The sequence below is a fragment of the Neopelma chrysocephalum genome, unplaced genomic scaffold, assembly GCF_003984885.1.
Source record: "Neopelma chrysocephalum unplaced genomic scaffold, ASM398488v2 Primary Assembly neopelma1_132, whole genome shotgun sequence".
Taxonomy (NCBI): Eukaryota; Metazoa; Chordata; class Aves; order Passeriformes; family Pipridae; genus Neopelma; species Neopelma chrysocephalum.
In genome coordinates this window covers 248,975-263,733 of record NW_020897794.1, presented here as the reverse complement: position 1 = coordinate 263,733, position 14,759 = coordinate 248,975, and the positions used below count along the sequence as shown (strand labels likewise).

The 14,759-nt window shown below is 43.5% G+C and overlaps 1 protein-coding gene across 9 annotated transcripts in view; it reads left to right on the top strand.

Moving 5' to 3' along the window:
- The window catches only part of BCAS3 (BCAS3, microtubule associated cell migration factor), a 318,264-nt gene that overhangs the window by 208,945 nt on the left and 94,560 nt on the right, over positions 1-14,759 (top strand). The window contains exon 24 of one of the 9 annotated variants that reach the window (XM_027698683.1): positions 5,883-6,956. The exons of the other annotated variants lie outside the window; for them this stretch is intronic. Coding sequence (XP_027554484.1) covers positions 5,883-5,908 — 26 coding nt within the window. The 3' untranslated portion in view covers positions 5,909-6,956. Of the gene's footprint in view, positions 1-5,882; positions 6,957-14,759 lie in introns of those variants that run through there. 9 annotated transcript variants of the gene reach the window in all.

Genomic DNA, 14,759 nt, shown 5'->3' with positions numbered 1-14,759 from the left:
TTATTATTATTATTATTATTATTATTATTATTATTATTATTATTATTTACTTTGGGTGAAAGTAATGCCTTTCTAGAAATACCTTTTGCTTCATTTTGGGCTGGCAGAAACAACTAAAAACTATTCCTAAGCATCTCTGCAGGTCCAGGGAGCACCTGACAGAAGTTTGTTTTGAGACATTTATCAGCACAGTCGCTTCCTATTAAAAAGTGGGTGGATATTGTGACCCCCAAACCCAGGACTGAGCAATTTTTTGCCTCATTCCCAGCAAGCTCTGGCTTTTGGCCCTCTGCAGTGGATATTTATTGAGTGAAAAGGGGGAAGCATCTGGTTTAGTACAAATCTAGGACTTTCCCTGCCTCCCACAGTGATCCCGAGGAGGCACCTGAGGAACTAAAGCATCCCTGGTTCTCTTGCACTGAGCCGGAGGTGCACACGATCTCTGTCATAGCTGCTTTATAAATAACCACCCCAATCCTTCCTAAATTGTTTTTACTACTTTTCAGTGGGTGTATAGCTTTTAAAACTGGAAAACCAAAAGCTGGCTCTGTTCATTTTCTCATGAAATCGTGGCCAAAGCAGTAAATTCATAACTAAGTGCTTACTCATTGGCTACTGTATTATAAATAACTCTTCACCTTGGCCCTGTTTCTCCAGCCATTATTCACTGGGAGTAGCACTTACTCATGAGCACAGAGTAGCAGAGAAGGAGATGATTCCACCATCATTGCTCACAGTTTTAGGACCCTGGCACATCAGGAGGTCTGTTTTCAAGCAAGGCATCGCTCTCCTCAAGAAGTGGCAGATTTTCCTGCCTGGTAGGACTGTACTTGCAAAAACCACCCCAAGGAATTGCCACTGAAAAATCAATCAAAAATCAAAGCAGAGACCAGTGGGGAAAAACTGTAGTGTGGGATATTTGGAAGGGCATGTGCCTAAAAGTGGTGCTGTGGTTTGTCCTTGGGTGAAGCTGAGGAGCAGCTCGGGAGCACTGGTGGGAGAGCCATCACCTCATCCCTCCTGCTTTCCCCTTGCCATTCCACTGCCTTGCTTTCAAAGTGTAAATTAACTTGCAGGTTCAAAGCTTTCGGGAAGGATGCCAGCCCAGAGGTCATCTTTTCTGGGTGGTTTATTGGCTGGCCTGTGTTTGCCCACATCTCCAGTGTTTACCAGCTGAGGGAGTTTATGAAATTTTGATGCAGGAATTAGGTTGTTGCTCATCTTGTACCTTCTTGCTCATATTATTGACAGTACCAGTGAACTGCTTGAGGCAGATAGTATCTCAGTGATCACTGTGCTCTTTCAGCCCTCCACTGCTGACAACATCAGAAGTGTTTTAACAGGGTTTTAATGGGCAGCCTCTGTAGCTCCTTGGAGGGTTGCAAATAGCTGCCGTGAAAAACCTTTTCTGCCGCTCTGAGCTGACGTGCCCTCCTTTCCTGCCTTCCCTTCCCTTCCCCATCCAGCTGCTGCCTGTCTCGGAGGCTGCAGCGCTGTTGACAAGTCCTTCTGGTTTGGGCCAGGCACTGTGGGCACCGTGCAAGTTCCTGCATCTTTGGGGGGAGCTGTGAAGAGCAATGACAGGGCTGTGAAACCGCTGGGAGGAGCGGAGGGATGAACCGGGAACCCAACGCGCGTTCACAAATCCCCCCTTCTCCACCAGCTCTTCCAAAGAGGAATCGTACAACTTAGACAACAAGGAGCTCACAACATGTTTTCCATGATACCCCAAAGCAGGACTTAACGATTTTGGGAGAGAACAACCTTTATTTTTTAGCTGAGAACAAAGTGGGGTGGAATGAATCCCTCCTTCCCGAGACAAAGCGTTGGTTTGATGGCAGCACTTTCTAGCTGACTGGTTGCCTTGCTCTGCTTGTTACCAGAAATGAGGCTCTGGGCACAGCTTTCTTTGGACTATGGAAAAGCTTTCTCCTCCCCATTTTGCTTAATATAACTATAATGTGCCCTTTATCACACTTCAACTTGAGTAATCCCAGTTTAGAAATAGTGCAGAAATACCCATGGGAAAAAAGCACGGGAAACGTACATTATAAAAAACATACAGGCCAAGCTCAAAAGATCCACTGACATGTAAATTTAATTAAAAAATTATAGGTTTTCAATGAGGGCTTGTGTCTTCAATTTACCAGTTTCCATGACTTGTTCAGAAAAAGTGTTTCTTTTTTGCATTCTTGGTGGAAAACACGCTGAGGGCTATTACAGACTCCAAGAAGAGTCTCTATTCTGTGTCACAGGGAAAAAATAAAATTACCCAAAATATGTACACTTGAAATAAGTAAGAAAAATATCCACTTTCCTGTTTTGCTTTATTTCTATCCTCTAACAAAAGCTAAACTTTCCAGTAACCAGCAGTGCATGAAAAAGCATGTCCTAACTGTGTGAATAAACTTCCTTTTGATTGCATGTGCACATTTTAGGGTATTTTGGTCCTTTCCATAAAAGATGAGGGAGATTGGATAGAAGAGTGGTGAGTGGGCAAGCAGAAGAAGAGCTGATGGCCAAAGGTAGAGGCTGGTTTTAAATAGGGCTCATGATATAAAATATCACTGTTCTAAGAGGATTCTGGCTTAAATAAGGGAATCCCAAAGTTTTACTGAAAATTATGAGTTGCTCCATCTATTACATGTTTAAGGGGAGAAATCCCAGCAAGGGAACCCCACCTTCCTTGGTGTGATGCCCAAGGACCAAGAGCAACCGGGGTTGTTGGCTGGTTAAATGTCCTAAATCTAGAGATTCTTCTCAATGTCCTCAGTCTCAAATCCTGAGTGAAAATAAAACTTGAATCTCTTGGCTGCTAAAACTTAAAGGGAAAATCTGAAGGTCTTTGGGACTCACCAGGATTAAATGCTTTTCTTAACTCTATTCTTCCATCTACTCTTCTCTCAGCAAAGCCCGTCGCAAGCTGAACCACTCCAATATCAGTGTGTTATAAAAGATACTTCTGCCTAATACCCATTATTTCAGTTTTTAATGCAGTGGCTTTTGTGGTGCTTTCTTAAGTCCAAAGCAGCTGCTCAAAGGACCAAATCTTTAGGTTAAGAGAGAGAGAAAACCCCCTTGTCTGTGGGATTTCAGCCCCCCCAGTAAATGGAGGAGCTGTTCAGAGCAGAGCTCTGACTTTCACACTTCTTTCTGCCTCCAAGCTTGTGGGTTCTGCTGTGAGTTGCAGCACTGAAAACCAACTGTGGTTTTTGTTTCTCTAACTTAATTAATAAAAACAATTCATCAGTAGCTGATGCCTTTCAGAGTGGTTTTTCCCTGAGTCAGCTTACTGGGGAAGAGGTTCATTATAAATTACAATTAGCAAAACAAAAAGAAATAGGCAGAATAAAGCTTCTGGTGTGGGGGACTTCTCTCAGCCTCGTTTGTTTGAGGAAACTTGTGGCCAAAATGCTGTATCTCGTTTATATACATTATTCAATGTACAGAGTGAAAAAAAAATGTTATAAGTGTTTTATGAGCAAGAGCAGAACTTGCTTGGGGATTATCTGTTGGAAATTCCAGAGGTTATTATCGAGCCAGAAGTTTGTAGGATGTACTAACCTCGTATTTGGAGTCACAGAATCCAGCAGTATTTGTTTGACAGCACTCTTTGAGGGGCAGAGCTTTATGCTCAGCTGTGTGTTCACATGAAGTATTTCAGACTGCAAACATGATTTATCTGTACATGATAACACCCCAGGGAGGTGCCTCTGGACCTGAGACCTGAGGTCACTGGAGGCTTTGGTGTACCTGGTGTGCCAGAGCCTCAGAGCCAGGAATGAGAGCTGGAAGTCCTTCTCCCTCCTTTTTCCTCCTTCTCCCTCCTTCTTCCTCCTTCTCCCTACTTTTTCCTCCTTCTCCTCCTTCTCCTCCCCTCATCCTGCAGCACCAAGTGCCACATCCCATAGTCAGAATGCACTTCAGGATGATGGTGATCCACGTGCTGCTCCTTTCTGTTGGGTTGGATCCTGACTAAGGGAAGCAAAAGGAGCCAGTGCTAGTTGAAGTTTATTATTATTATTATTATGCAGATTGTTTGTCACCTGTGCTGGTTCAGTTGCTGCTTTGAAGTCAGTCTTGCATTAGTGTTGTGCCTTAGGCAAAGATTGTTTGCTGCTTCGCTGTCCGTGTTATTTCACTTGCTTTTATGTTCACTTCTATCTCATATTTTGCTCTGCCAATTTGGATATAATTGTATGAAACTTGGCTTTTGGTTCTACCCTGTGACTTTTTCTCACAGGAGCCATCCTTTAACCCTGCATAAAGACACCCAGTGAATAAAAGGCATTGGATTGGCCTTGCTATTCCTGAGTTTCCCCTAAACAAAGATGTATTGTCTTTAATCTTGTTTCTTAACACGTTGTAAATGGGATCTTGTAAACAAGATCCAAATCAATCAGAAATCACAGTCACTTTCATTCAAAAGGGTGTCCCATGGAGTTATGGATCTTCTGGTTGAACTCAATGACCCTGGAGGTCTTTTCCAACCTGGGTGATTCAGTGGTTCCTCTGGGTGCACGATGTGATTCCTGGAGGTGTGTGAGGATCCAGGCAGGTTTGGGCTGTGCAGGTTCAATACAGAGAGATTTAAGGAATGAATACATCAACTGCAGCTTTTCTTTAACATCATGGAACAGAAACCAGTGTAGGATTGCACTGGTTATGTCACTACTTGAATTCTCTCTGTCTCCTTTCCTTTATTCCCAAATGGGTTTTTATCCCACGTGCCTGGGGACAGGCAAGGTGCTGCACAGCCAGGGGGCAATTCCTTGCTTCAGGGTTTAAGAGTTTCCTTAAAAATAGACCCTGTGTGTAACTCTATAGGTAAATTCACCACAATTAATTGCTAAAATTTCCCTATGTAGCCTGTGCTTTTTCAGCACATGAAGCAAATGTGAGCTGCAGGGGCTCAATTAAAAAAAAAAAAAGAAAAATAAAATATTCTTGTGCTTCCTTATGAAGGTTTGTGCTTTAGGAGTGAGATTCCCAGGCTGTCCTGGGCACAGCACCCACCACAGGGTGCCCAGGCCAAGGCCACAGCGACAGGAGAAAGCTGAGCCTCTTCTTCATGCTTTGTAATATCCACTTGTATTTATGACCTGATCTTTAAGGGTATTAAATGTATAAAATATGTATGTTTAAGTGATGTATTTGAATCTCTTAATGTGCTTTTAAGTGTTTTCCTGACGATGTGCTTAGGTAGGAACAAATCGGGCTTATAGGGAAGTTGAAACTGGGGCTGCCTTGAGCTTCTCCAGGTGGATTTTGAGGCAGGGCTGGAGCAGGGTTTGCTCACCAGGCTTTTTGCCTCCAACCTGGGCCAGACAGGTACGGATCTGAGCTGTCAGTGAGCAGCTGCTCAGTGATGCTCCTGGTTTTGGCAGAGAGAGGCCTGAGCAGCTCGTGGGGAAGCCTCTGCCCTGGCTGTGTGTTCCTCAGCGAGCAGAGATGAGGAGACTCATCCTGCAGGGATTTCCAGTCACATGCTGCAGAGTGTTTTAGGCAAATTTTTTGTTTAAGCATCTGTCGGGTGGAGACTATCAAAGCTCGGTTTTGTTCCTGCAGATCTCAGAACGTTCGTCATGGGTTCCCGGGGCTGAAAGCAAGTCATGTGTGGCAAAGCCACGCTGCCAGGCTCCTGTGCTCTGGAATTTAGAGGGAAGTGAAGGATAGTGTCTCTCTCTCATTTACTTCCATGGCTGTGTCTTGCTTTATTTCAGTGCTCTGAGGTCTCGCAGCCTCGGAACTGGCCAGGTCGTTTCTAAAATGCAATATTTACCCAATGGCACTTATAGGCTGTGTCCTCAGTGACAGAATTGATTCAGTTGGTGCTGCTGCACTTTTAATGTTCCCTTTTATGTTCATGTTTGTTCCAACAGAGTGGCCACTAGCACAGACGACTTGAACTTGTATCACCCGCAAACTGACAACGCTGGAGCCACCAGTTTGTCATTATCCCTCCTAGTGTATCTGATTTAATTTTGCAACAGTGGATTAATTCTTAAAATTGCAGTGCTTTTTGCTCGTTAATGGTCAGTAAACGATTCGGGGGCAGGGGGGTTGGTGGGGGAATGGAATTCATCAGTTTTGTAGCCGTTTTAATTCTTCTAGTTTTAAGTTGTTCTATAAATATGCCTTTATGGATGCAGTTTTACTAGCTTAAAAAACATCTAATTGAAAACAGTTGCTTAAATCTCTTTGGATCAAGGAGGCAGTAATAAGCAAAGAGAGTATCTTATCCCTGCAATCCAGAAACGCTTAGTGACTGGTATCCTCGGTGCATGTGTAATCAGCTTCTTGTTTCATCTAAAAACCTTAGCTCTTTTGGTGTGATTTAGTACCTCACCAGCAGCATGGTTTCCCTGGGCTGGGAGGTTATCAACCAGCGAAACAAAACATAAACCAAAAGTGGCATAACACTCAGAAATGTTTGTAACACTGACTCACTCATGCCATCCCACTCTGTGGATGGTGTGTTGTAGCATAGGAGAAAAAAAAAAGCCTGATTTGATGCCTGTAAATGAACGTTTTTGCTGCACGTTATATAATGTTATTCTTATGACTTAACGTTTGCATCGGGCAGGGCTGAGCTCTGCTGCTCTGTGAGGCCCCCAGCAGATGAACCCATAGCTCTTAGAGGAGATCAGCCCCTGCTTTTACCTATTGCTGCTGCTCCTGAGTCCAAAACCTATGAGCTCCAAGGGATATGAGCTGGGATATGGATACCTTTGCTTCCTGGAACAGCTGGATTCCGTGGGACGGGGTTTGGCGAGGGGCCTGTTGGGATTTGGGTTTGGTGCCTTCTCCACTGTTTGTTTAATGTCAGAAATGTAGGTCCTTTGTGGCTGTTGAGATGCAATGACTGTAGATCCTGTGCATGATGGTGGGATACTTGGATTATTTTAAATTATGTCGCTAATATATTTAAACAAGAATTATTGATGACCACTCTGGCTGTCGGCCTGGTTTTTTAAAGGCTCGTACCCGCGTCCCTCCGGTTTGAAATGTGGTGCCATGGTGCAAAGTGATCCTCAGAAAGTGCTGCACCAAACCTCAGAAGTCTATAAATGATCCATGCCTCGTTTCCAACCTGGGAAGCAAGTTAAAAAAAAAAGCCAGTCTGTGCTGGTGGAGAGGGAATGCAAAACCACAAGTTTTCCTTCGTGCAAGTGGGAAGTAAAACAGGTTAAATTACCTGATCTTTAGTGAGCGTTTTTTCTGACATCTGTGTTCATTCATCTGGCTTGGACTGTCCACATGGGCACTCGTAACATCTCATTAGGGGCCATAATTAATGGAGGTGGTAATTCAATAAATTGCAAGCACGCGTTTAATAAGATTTTCACGTATCTTATTCCTTATTGCTTAAACAGGCAAACTGTGACACGGACCTTCATGGGAAGACAGTCAGAAAGCTTTGTCCTTTTTCTTTATGATTTATTTGCTTTTGAAATGTCAAATAATTTCACGCAGCTTCATCAGTGTGAAGGATTAAAGAGCTGTGGTGGCATCGTGTCTCAGGGCACGGGCACTCGGGGCAGGCTGCCTTCCCACAGCACCCAGGAGCTGTGCAGCTTCTGACTCCCTGTCCAGGGTTAAAACTCAAGAGTTCAACCCCTGAAATTCTCTCTTTTTCTGAGTCTTTTTGATAAGCAAGTAGCACTTCACACAAGGCCATTGTTGGAAAGCCCTCGTTTGGGGGTTTGGGAAGTGCGTAAGTGTGCTCTGCCCATCTAAAAGCCATCCATTACAAAAAATAATCAGACATCCTTTTTTTTTCTTTTCTTGTACATTTGTGTCGTTCTGCGAATCAGAAGCGTTTTTTTGGACTGAGGGCAATGTGCTTTGCTTTTGGAATTCCTGAGTTTCACTAAAACCCCGGGGCATGGTTTGTTTAGGAGACCTGAGGTGACCTGTAAATGGGAGGTGCTGTGTCCCTTTGCTGCTCAGCAAGATCACTTTAAAGAGAAGTTGAAATACAGTGTCCAGATATAATATGATAACATTTTAATCCAGAGGGAAAAGCAGTATTTTTATATTAGTTGACCTCCTGAAAGCACATTCTCATAGCTCTCCTCTGAGATGGGCAGTTTCCTCATTTGTAAATGACAAATCTCAGATGGGAAAAAAAAAATGAGGTGACTTTCCTGAACCCAAAGAAATCCCTTGTGCAATCAGGAGCTGAAGGATTCCTGGGGAGGCTGTGGATTCTGTGTTCCTGCACACAGCTTTGGGTGCTGAGCTCTGGGCAGGCTGGGGAGGTGCAGGAAGGAGGAATATCTGCTTTGTGGGTTGTTTTGGTTGTGATAATGTCCTGTCTCATTTGGGAACCGGCCTTTCCATTCTCCTGGACTTCAAATAAAGCCTCAGTTTTTCTCCTAAATCCCTGTGATTGACTGTCTGTAAACATGCTGGCAGCCTCAAAACTAACAAGGAGGAACCTGCTCACAGTCCCTGGAAAGCAGGAAACATCTTGTTTGAGCTGCTGAGCTGCCCTTGGGTTCCCTCCTTTGCTGGCATCTCTTTTTTCAGTTTAAGGCACCTCAGAATTAATGAAGAATCTTTCTGGTTGTTATCTTGAAGTTGGATTAATTTTTAAGCTATTCCAGCTTCCCTCAGAGGGTGAATCTCCCTGTGGGTGTGGAGACAACCCTCAGCATCACAAAGATACCCAGAGCAGAACGGCCCCATCTGAGGGGCAGTTCTTAAATCAGTTGGGAATTTTGTGGGATTTGCTTCCATTTGACAGTGTTTCCAGATGCAACTGTCTGTCCCTGTCCAGGGCCCTTTCCATCCTCTTCAGCTGGGTTTGGGTTTGGGGATCTGCTGCTTTGTTCTCGCGGTGTGAAGACAGATGTTATTTCACTGCCCTGTCTGGAAGCTTTTTCTCATCCCCCAGTTCAGTTAGAGGTGCTTGTCTTTTGAACCAAGGCAAATTCCACTGGAAGTGTTAGAAAGTGAGTTCCATTTCCAGTTATTTTAGTGATTCCTCCTTTCTCTTGCACGGTGGGTTCGGAACGTGTTAAAGCCGGTGGTAAAGCAATTTATGAAGGGCAGATGGAGTTCAAAAGGTTCAAATATACAAGTTCAGTTCCAGCCTCGTTTGGATCTTCACACCTCAGTGTCCCAACAGAGAAACTGGATACTGAGTTTTTACAGGTTTCACTGTAAAAACTGAGCCCTCCAGAACTTTCAGTAACTAATGGATTTTGCAGAAGTGATTTGACTACCCTGGATGTCCATTAGCTGGTTTGCTTTTATGTCTTTTGCTGGAAACCTAAGTGGCTTTTACTTGCACTTTTTTTTTTTCTAGTTATATATTTGCAGGAGATGTCTTTTGTGTTTCAGTAGCCAGTAGGAAACAAGTGATGTGCTCAAAAAATTGTGGGAGCGTTTAATCACGGTCTGGTCCTGACTAGAATTTAAACTGTGTGTTGTCAAGAAAGTTTCCATCTGGAGCTGACCAATCCCATGCTGACTACATGCAGTTTTAATCTTCTGATTCTTGAATTCATTCTTTTTTGTGTGGCTTTGGTGGTGTTAAAATTTAATCCCCAGCAGCTACATTGTATTTGAGTCTATATTTCCCTCCTTTCCTTGCTTGTCCTACTTTATTACTGTCAATGGATTTTGAAATATCCTGAAAAATCTGTGTTTTCTAGTACAGGGATGATTGACAAAATACCTTTCTACCACAGGGGTGGTTTAAGAAAGTTTCCTCTTGTATTTGTTGAGCTGCCAGATACTTGGCAAAATTAATTCCATGTAATATACTGTTCCTAATACTGTTCTTATTAGAGGTGCACACCTTTGATGGGCAACTCTTAAAAATACCTTGCTGATTTAAAAGAGTTTTGCATTATGTTTATCATATATCACTCACAGTGAGTTTGCCTGCGTTACATCACCAATGAGAATTAACTTTTTACATTAATACGAAGAGCAAACTGTTAATTCCGTGTCACAAAATGATACAGAATAAAAAAAAAACCAAACCACAACAGAAAAATCAGTGGATTTTCAGGTACATGTGACAGCTCTGGAAATTTTACACATGGAAAAAAGCGGCTGGCACGGGAGCAGAGGAATGATCAAGCCACTTCCATTTGGAAGAGAGGGCTGGGCCAGGCTGGGGGTGGTTCTCGGTGTTGAACAAGCGCTCGGGAGGAAGGAGGTGTTGGATGGTTCACCACACAAGGGATTTATTTTGTGGTGGAAAATCTAATCTTTCCGAGACCGTTTCTCTGGGGTCTGAGCCTGAAGTCTGCTTTACATTGGGAGATTGGCATGAAATCCACAGCGTTTAAGAGGATAAAGGCCTTTGTCTCCAAAATGTACATTTTTTTTGGAACTGTAAAGGCGGTGGAAGGAGAAATGGTTTTAAGTATATAATGTTAAGATTCAACCTTGTAATCCTTTCTCAAGTAAAAACATGGCATAGATCAATTTTATCGATTCATATCTTTTTTTTCCGTGTGTTTGAGAGAATTCACTGGGAAAAAAAAAAAACAAAACAAAAGGAAACCTTCCACATTTGACTAATGATTAAAGAACTAAAAAAATTGTCTTAAAAGGACCTACTGTGACTAACCAGAGTGGCACCTTTTGGTTCCTCTCTAGGCACCATTTGATTTCTGGGCCAAGCACAGGAGATTTTAAAAATGAAGTAAAATAAAATTAAATAAAATCCAATTTCTCTTATTGCCTTTCTCATTTACGTGGTCACTTTAAAAAGGATCCCAAAGCCTATTTGTATATAAGGATAGAAGAAACAAAATCAAGAGGAGTTGAAAGGAATGAAAAGACAAGAGACTCATTCAGTAAGTAAATTAGAAATTATATCAGATAAATAGATGAAAACAAGAGCAGCTCCCTGACCAATGTCAGTTGTTGTGGCACCACTGACTTAAATCAGTTTATACAACTCAGGGTTGGGGCAGACTAATTTTTTAATCTGAACTTCCAGCTTCCTTGCTTTGAGTACTTAACCTGATGGTTTTTAACTTCATAAATTAACGTGCAACAAAAGTAGAATTGGCACAGGAACTCACAGGGAGAGAAAAGTGATAAAATAGATGGGGTGTCTGATGATCTTTGATATCAGAGGATCCCAACTGTTAGTTTGTCAGTTATAATGAACATTTGCATGGCTGCTTTTATCTTGGATGGACTGGGGTGCTCTGGCTGATGAATATTGACATGACTGGAGGGAGATTACATTGATTTTAATCACTTAAGGTCCTGGCAAGTACATAGAGATGTGATTTGCTTTGTTCCACCTGAATGTATTGGAATCCTTCTGATTTAGAGGAACTGCCTGTATTTGAAGATTGTTTGAATACTTTAGTTTTCTGTCTATCTGTCCATCCATCTCTATATTTATCTGCTTCAACCTAAAGGAAGGCAGGGTTAGATGGGACGTTGGGAAGGAATTCCTCCCTGTGAGGGTGAGGAGGCCCTGGCACAGGTTGCCCAGAGAAGCTGTGGCTGCCCCTGGATCCCTGGAAGTGTCCAAGGCCATGTTGGATGGGGCTTGGAGCAGCCTGGGATAGGTGGGAGGTGTCCGTGCCCATGGCAGGAGGTGGAACTGGATGATCTTTAAGGTCTTTTCCCACCCAAACCATTCTGGGATTCTGTCTGTCTTTCCAAACTGCCCAGCACAGGAAGGCTCTTGGCTTTCCAAGAACAACCACAGCCTGTGACATTTTAAAAGTGAATTTTACTCCTCAAGAACCCTCATACCTCAAGTATTTCTCCTGTTTGCTTTAAGCTCTGGGGAAGGCAGGACCCTCTACTCCTCCAGGCAGCTTTGTGGAGCTTTGTGTGCTTTGTGGAGCTCAGGTCCCTCACCAGCACATATAAAATATTTAAAATTTTCTCTTTCTCAAATGCCTCATTTTGACAGTGGGTTCGTTGGCCAAACACTGATTCACCTCCACTGAGATGTGAGCCATGTGCACCACGTTGCTGTGGGGATGCATTTTTGGTCTGTGAGCAGCAAAGGTCCTTGGCCATCCCTCCTCCAGCGCTTTCAAGGCACCTCCTGAAGTGCTTTTAAACTGAGCCAGCATCACTTGGATGTGGGTGAGGTGCAGCAATTTGGGAATTGCTCCCAGCTGGTGGAGAAATGGTTTCCAAGCAAGCTGGGTGGCTCTTTAACCGCTGTTCCCAGTAGAAATAAGCTAAAATATATAGAAATTGTTGCTGTGACAAATAATCTAACGAGCCACTCAAGTTGCTTTATGTATTGAATGTAGTCGCTTGACAGTTATTATTATTTTCTAATGATATTAAGTTATAAATTATTAACAAGTGTTTAATTTCAGTCCAAACAGACCCAACAAAGGGGATTTGTTGGGTTATGAATTGCAGCAAAATGCAAAATTGTTGAGCTTTTAGTGTATGCAAACTTGGAGACCCTGGTTATTTCTCCCTCTTTCAACAGCCAGTCATGAAACTTTCTTGCCCTTTTCACCTTTAAACTTCGTTTGAACTTGGAAAGAAGACTTGTGAATTGTGGAAGGGGGGGGAAAAAAAGGGAAGAAAAGAAAAAGGGTGGGGGCTGGGGGGGAGAAGCTCTGATTCTGTGTTACCCTAACAGCAATACTGGCAAAATAATCCTGCTCTTGTGCACCAGTGTCTGCTACTGCTGCGGGTAATCAGCTCACATGACGTGCCTGGAGGCTAAGGCTGGCCTGGGCTTTCTTTCTTCCCTTTCTCCTCTTTTTTTTTTTTTCCCCCTTCAGTCCATATTTAAACAAAGGCTGATTATCCAAACAAGAATTTGGACTGCGTCAGCTGGGCCGGTTAAATTATAGTTAGTAAAACTTGGCACCTTCGGAGCTTGGAATGTTACAGTTGCAGCTGGGTCCTCCTCGGGTAGGAGCCTGTACAAAAGTCGTAAAAATGGAGATTTTTATCTTCTCAGGACGGAGCTTAACTCTTTGAACACGGAGAACTGAGTGCCACATATTGCAGTCAGTGCTCATGCAAACTCTTGCAGGCCAATAAATGGGATAAACAGTTGTGTCCGTGCTCGTGTGTCCGTGCTGCTTGTGCCAGCACTGGGCTGGATGCTGTGGCACTTGGAGTGGATGTTCATGACCCTCCAGGATTTCTCTGAGATAAGGAATGAGAATACAACAAGCAGCTTGTTGTTTATCTCCCTGTTGCCTTTCTGATGGCGTTGCTGTGGTTTTATTTGACTTTCTCTTCTTTTTGTTATTTCCTCTCGCTGTGAAAAAAAGTTGGCGTCTGTGTAGGATCTCAGATGGTCCTTGGAGTTGTGGTGATTTTCACCTCTCTGGAAAAATGGCTTCAAATCCCGGCTTCAAATCCTCGTGGAGCTGCTCCAGGGTGGGCAGGAGGCAGGGGATGTGAGGCAGAAGTTGGGTTTTATTTTCAGGAAGTGCTGTTGCCCATTTCAGACTTGCCTTCCCTTCTCTCCTCCAGAGAGGGATTGGCTTCGATCAGTCCCTCGCAAAGCCAAACTTTGGCTTTCTGGTTGTGTCATAAATAGTTCTCACTGCCAATCAGAAAATGAAAGTTCTTCTCCTAAAATTAAACCACGAGACCTTATCATCAGCCTGGAACAAATCAATGCCTTTGCATTAATTCCCATGGAGTGGGGCTGGTCGCCAGCTTTCCCCCGCTCCACCTGATGGGGGTTTTTTTGTGCCCAGGTATTATCTCAGCTTCTTTTTTAAGAAAGTCTTTATTGTCTGTGTTTTCTGAAAACCTTACTGAGGGATAGTGATAGTCAAGACTATCCAGAGTGTCTGCAAGAAGTTATCTTTTGTATTCTTTGCACAGAACAAGAGTTCACGATCATTAAGAGTTAATTTCCTTTATCACGGCAGTTTTGCCATGTTTCAGGGTACTTTTGTCCCAGCAGTGACAAATAATTTGGATAATATGTGACTGCTGCAGTCACGATCCCGTGGGAGTTCAGAGAGCGCAGAGCAGGTCTTTTTGAATGGAAGGACATTTCGTTTTCTTCCATTGAAAACTTGAGAAGTTAAAGATTTTTCATCAAGATAAACCCGCAGATCCATAAGGTGCAGCCTGGTCTGGGAGGAATGATACCAACTGGAAGTAAGAAAGACCTAAGGAAAAATAGCGAGTTAATGTTTACTCTTTTATTACTATTTTAATCGAGTGACTTTACAACGTGACCTTTCGAGTGGTGGCTGTTCTAAAAAGGGGTGCTTGTGGTGCAGGACCTGTTGGCTTTGTAGTCCAGCACTCAGCATTTTCCATGGTCGTGGCTCAAGGGAGAACTTCTCTCTCTGTATCAAGGACTTTGGGCAACTTTGGGCCACTTCCCACAAAACTCCTGACTTTTTTTTGGAGGCCGTTGAACCTGGAGGGGGGAACGGTGCAGGAGGAGGAACCCAAACCTGCTTTCTGAGGGCAGATGTTGGACTTTGTCTCCTTTGAGGTTGTCTGGCATGTGCCTGGAAGGCCGTCAGAGGGTTTCTCCTCCCAGCTGTGGGGAGGAATCAGGTTCTTGCTCCGTGTTCCCCCAGTTCTCAGCAGCAGGGATGCCCCGATGAGGCTTTTCCATGACAATATTTAATTTCCAGCACCAGTATTTGGTTTCTGGCCAGAAGAAATCCTGTATTTATTACATCTGCTGTCCTTGCTTTTTGTCTGTGCTGAACGGACTCAAGTTGTGCCACAGTGTGATGACTGAAGTGGTGCTTTGCTGATTTAGGGGACCCAGGTTTACAACCTAGATCCAACCTGCAATATCC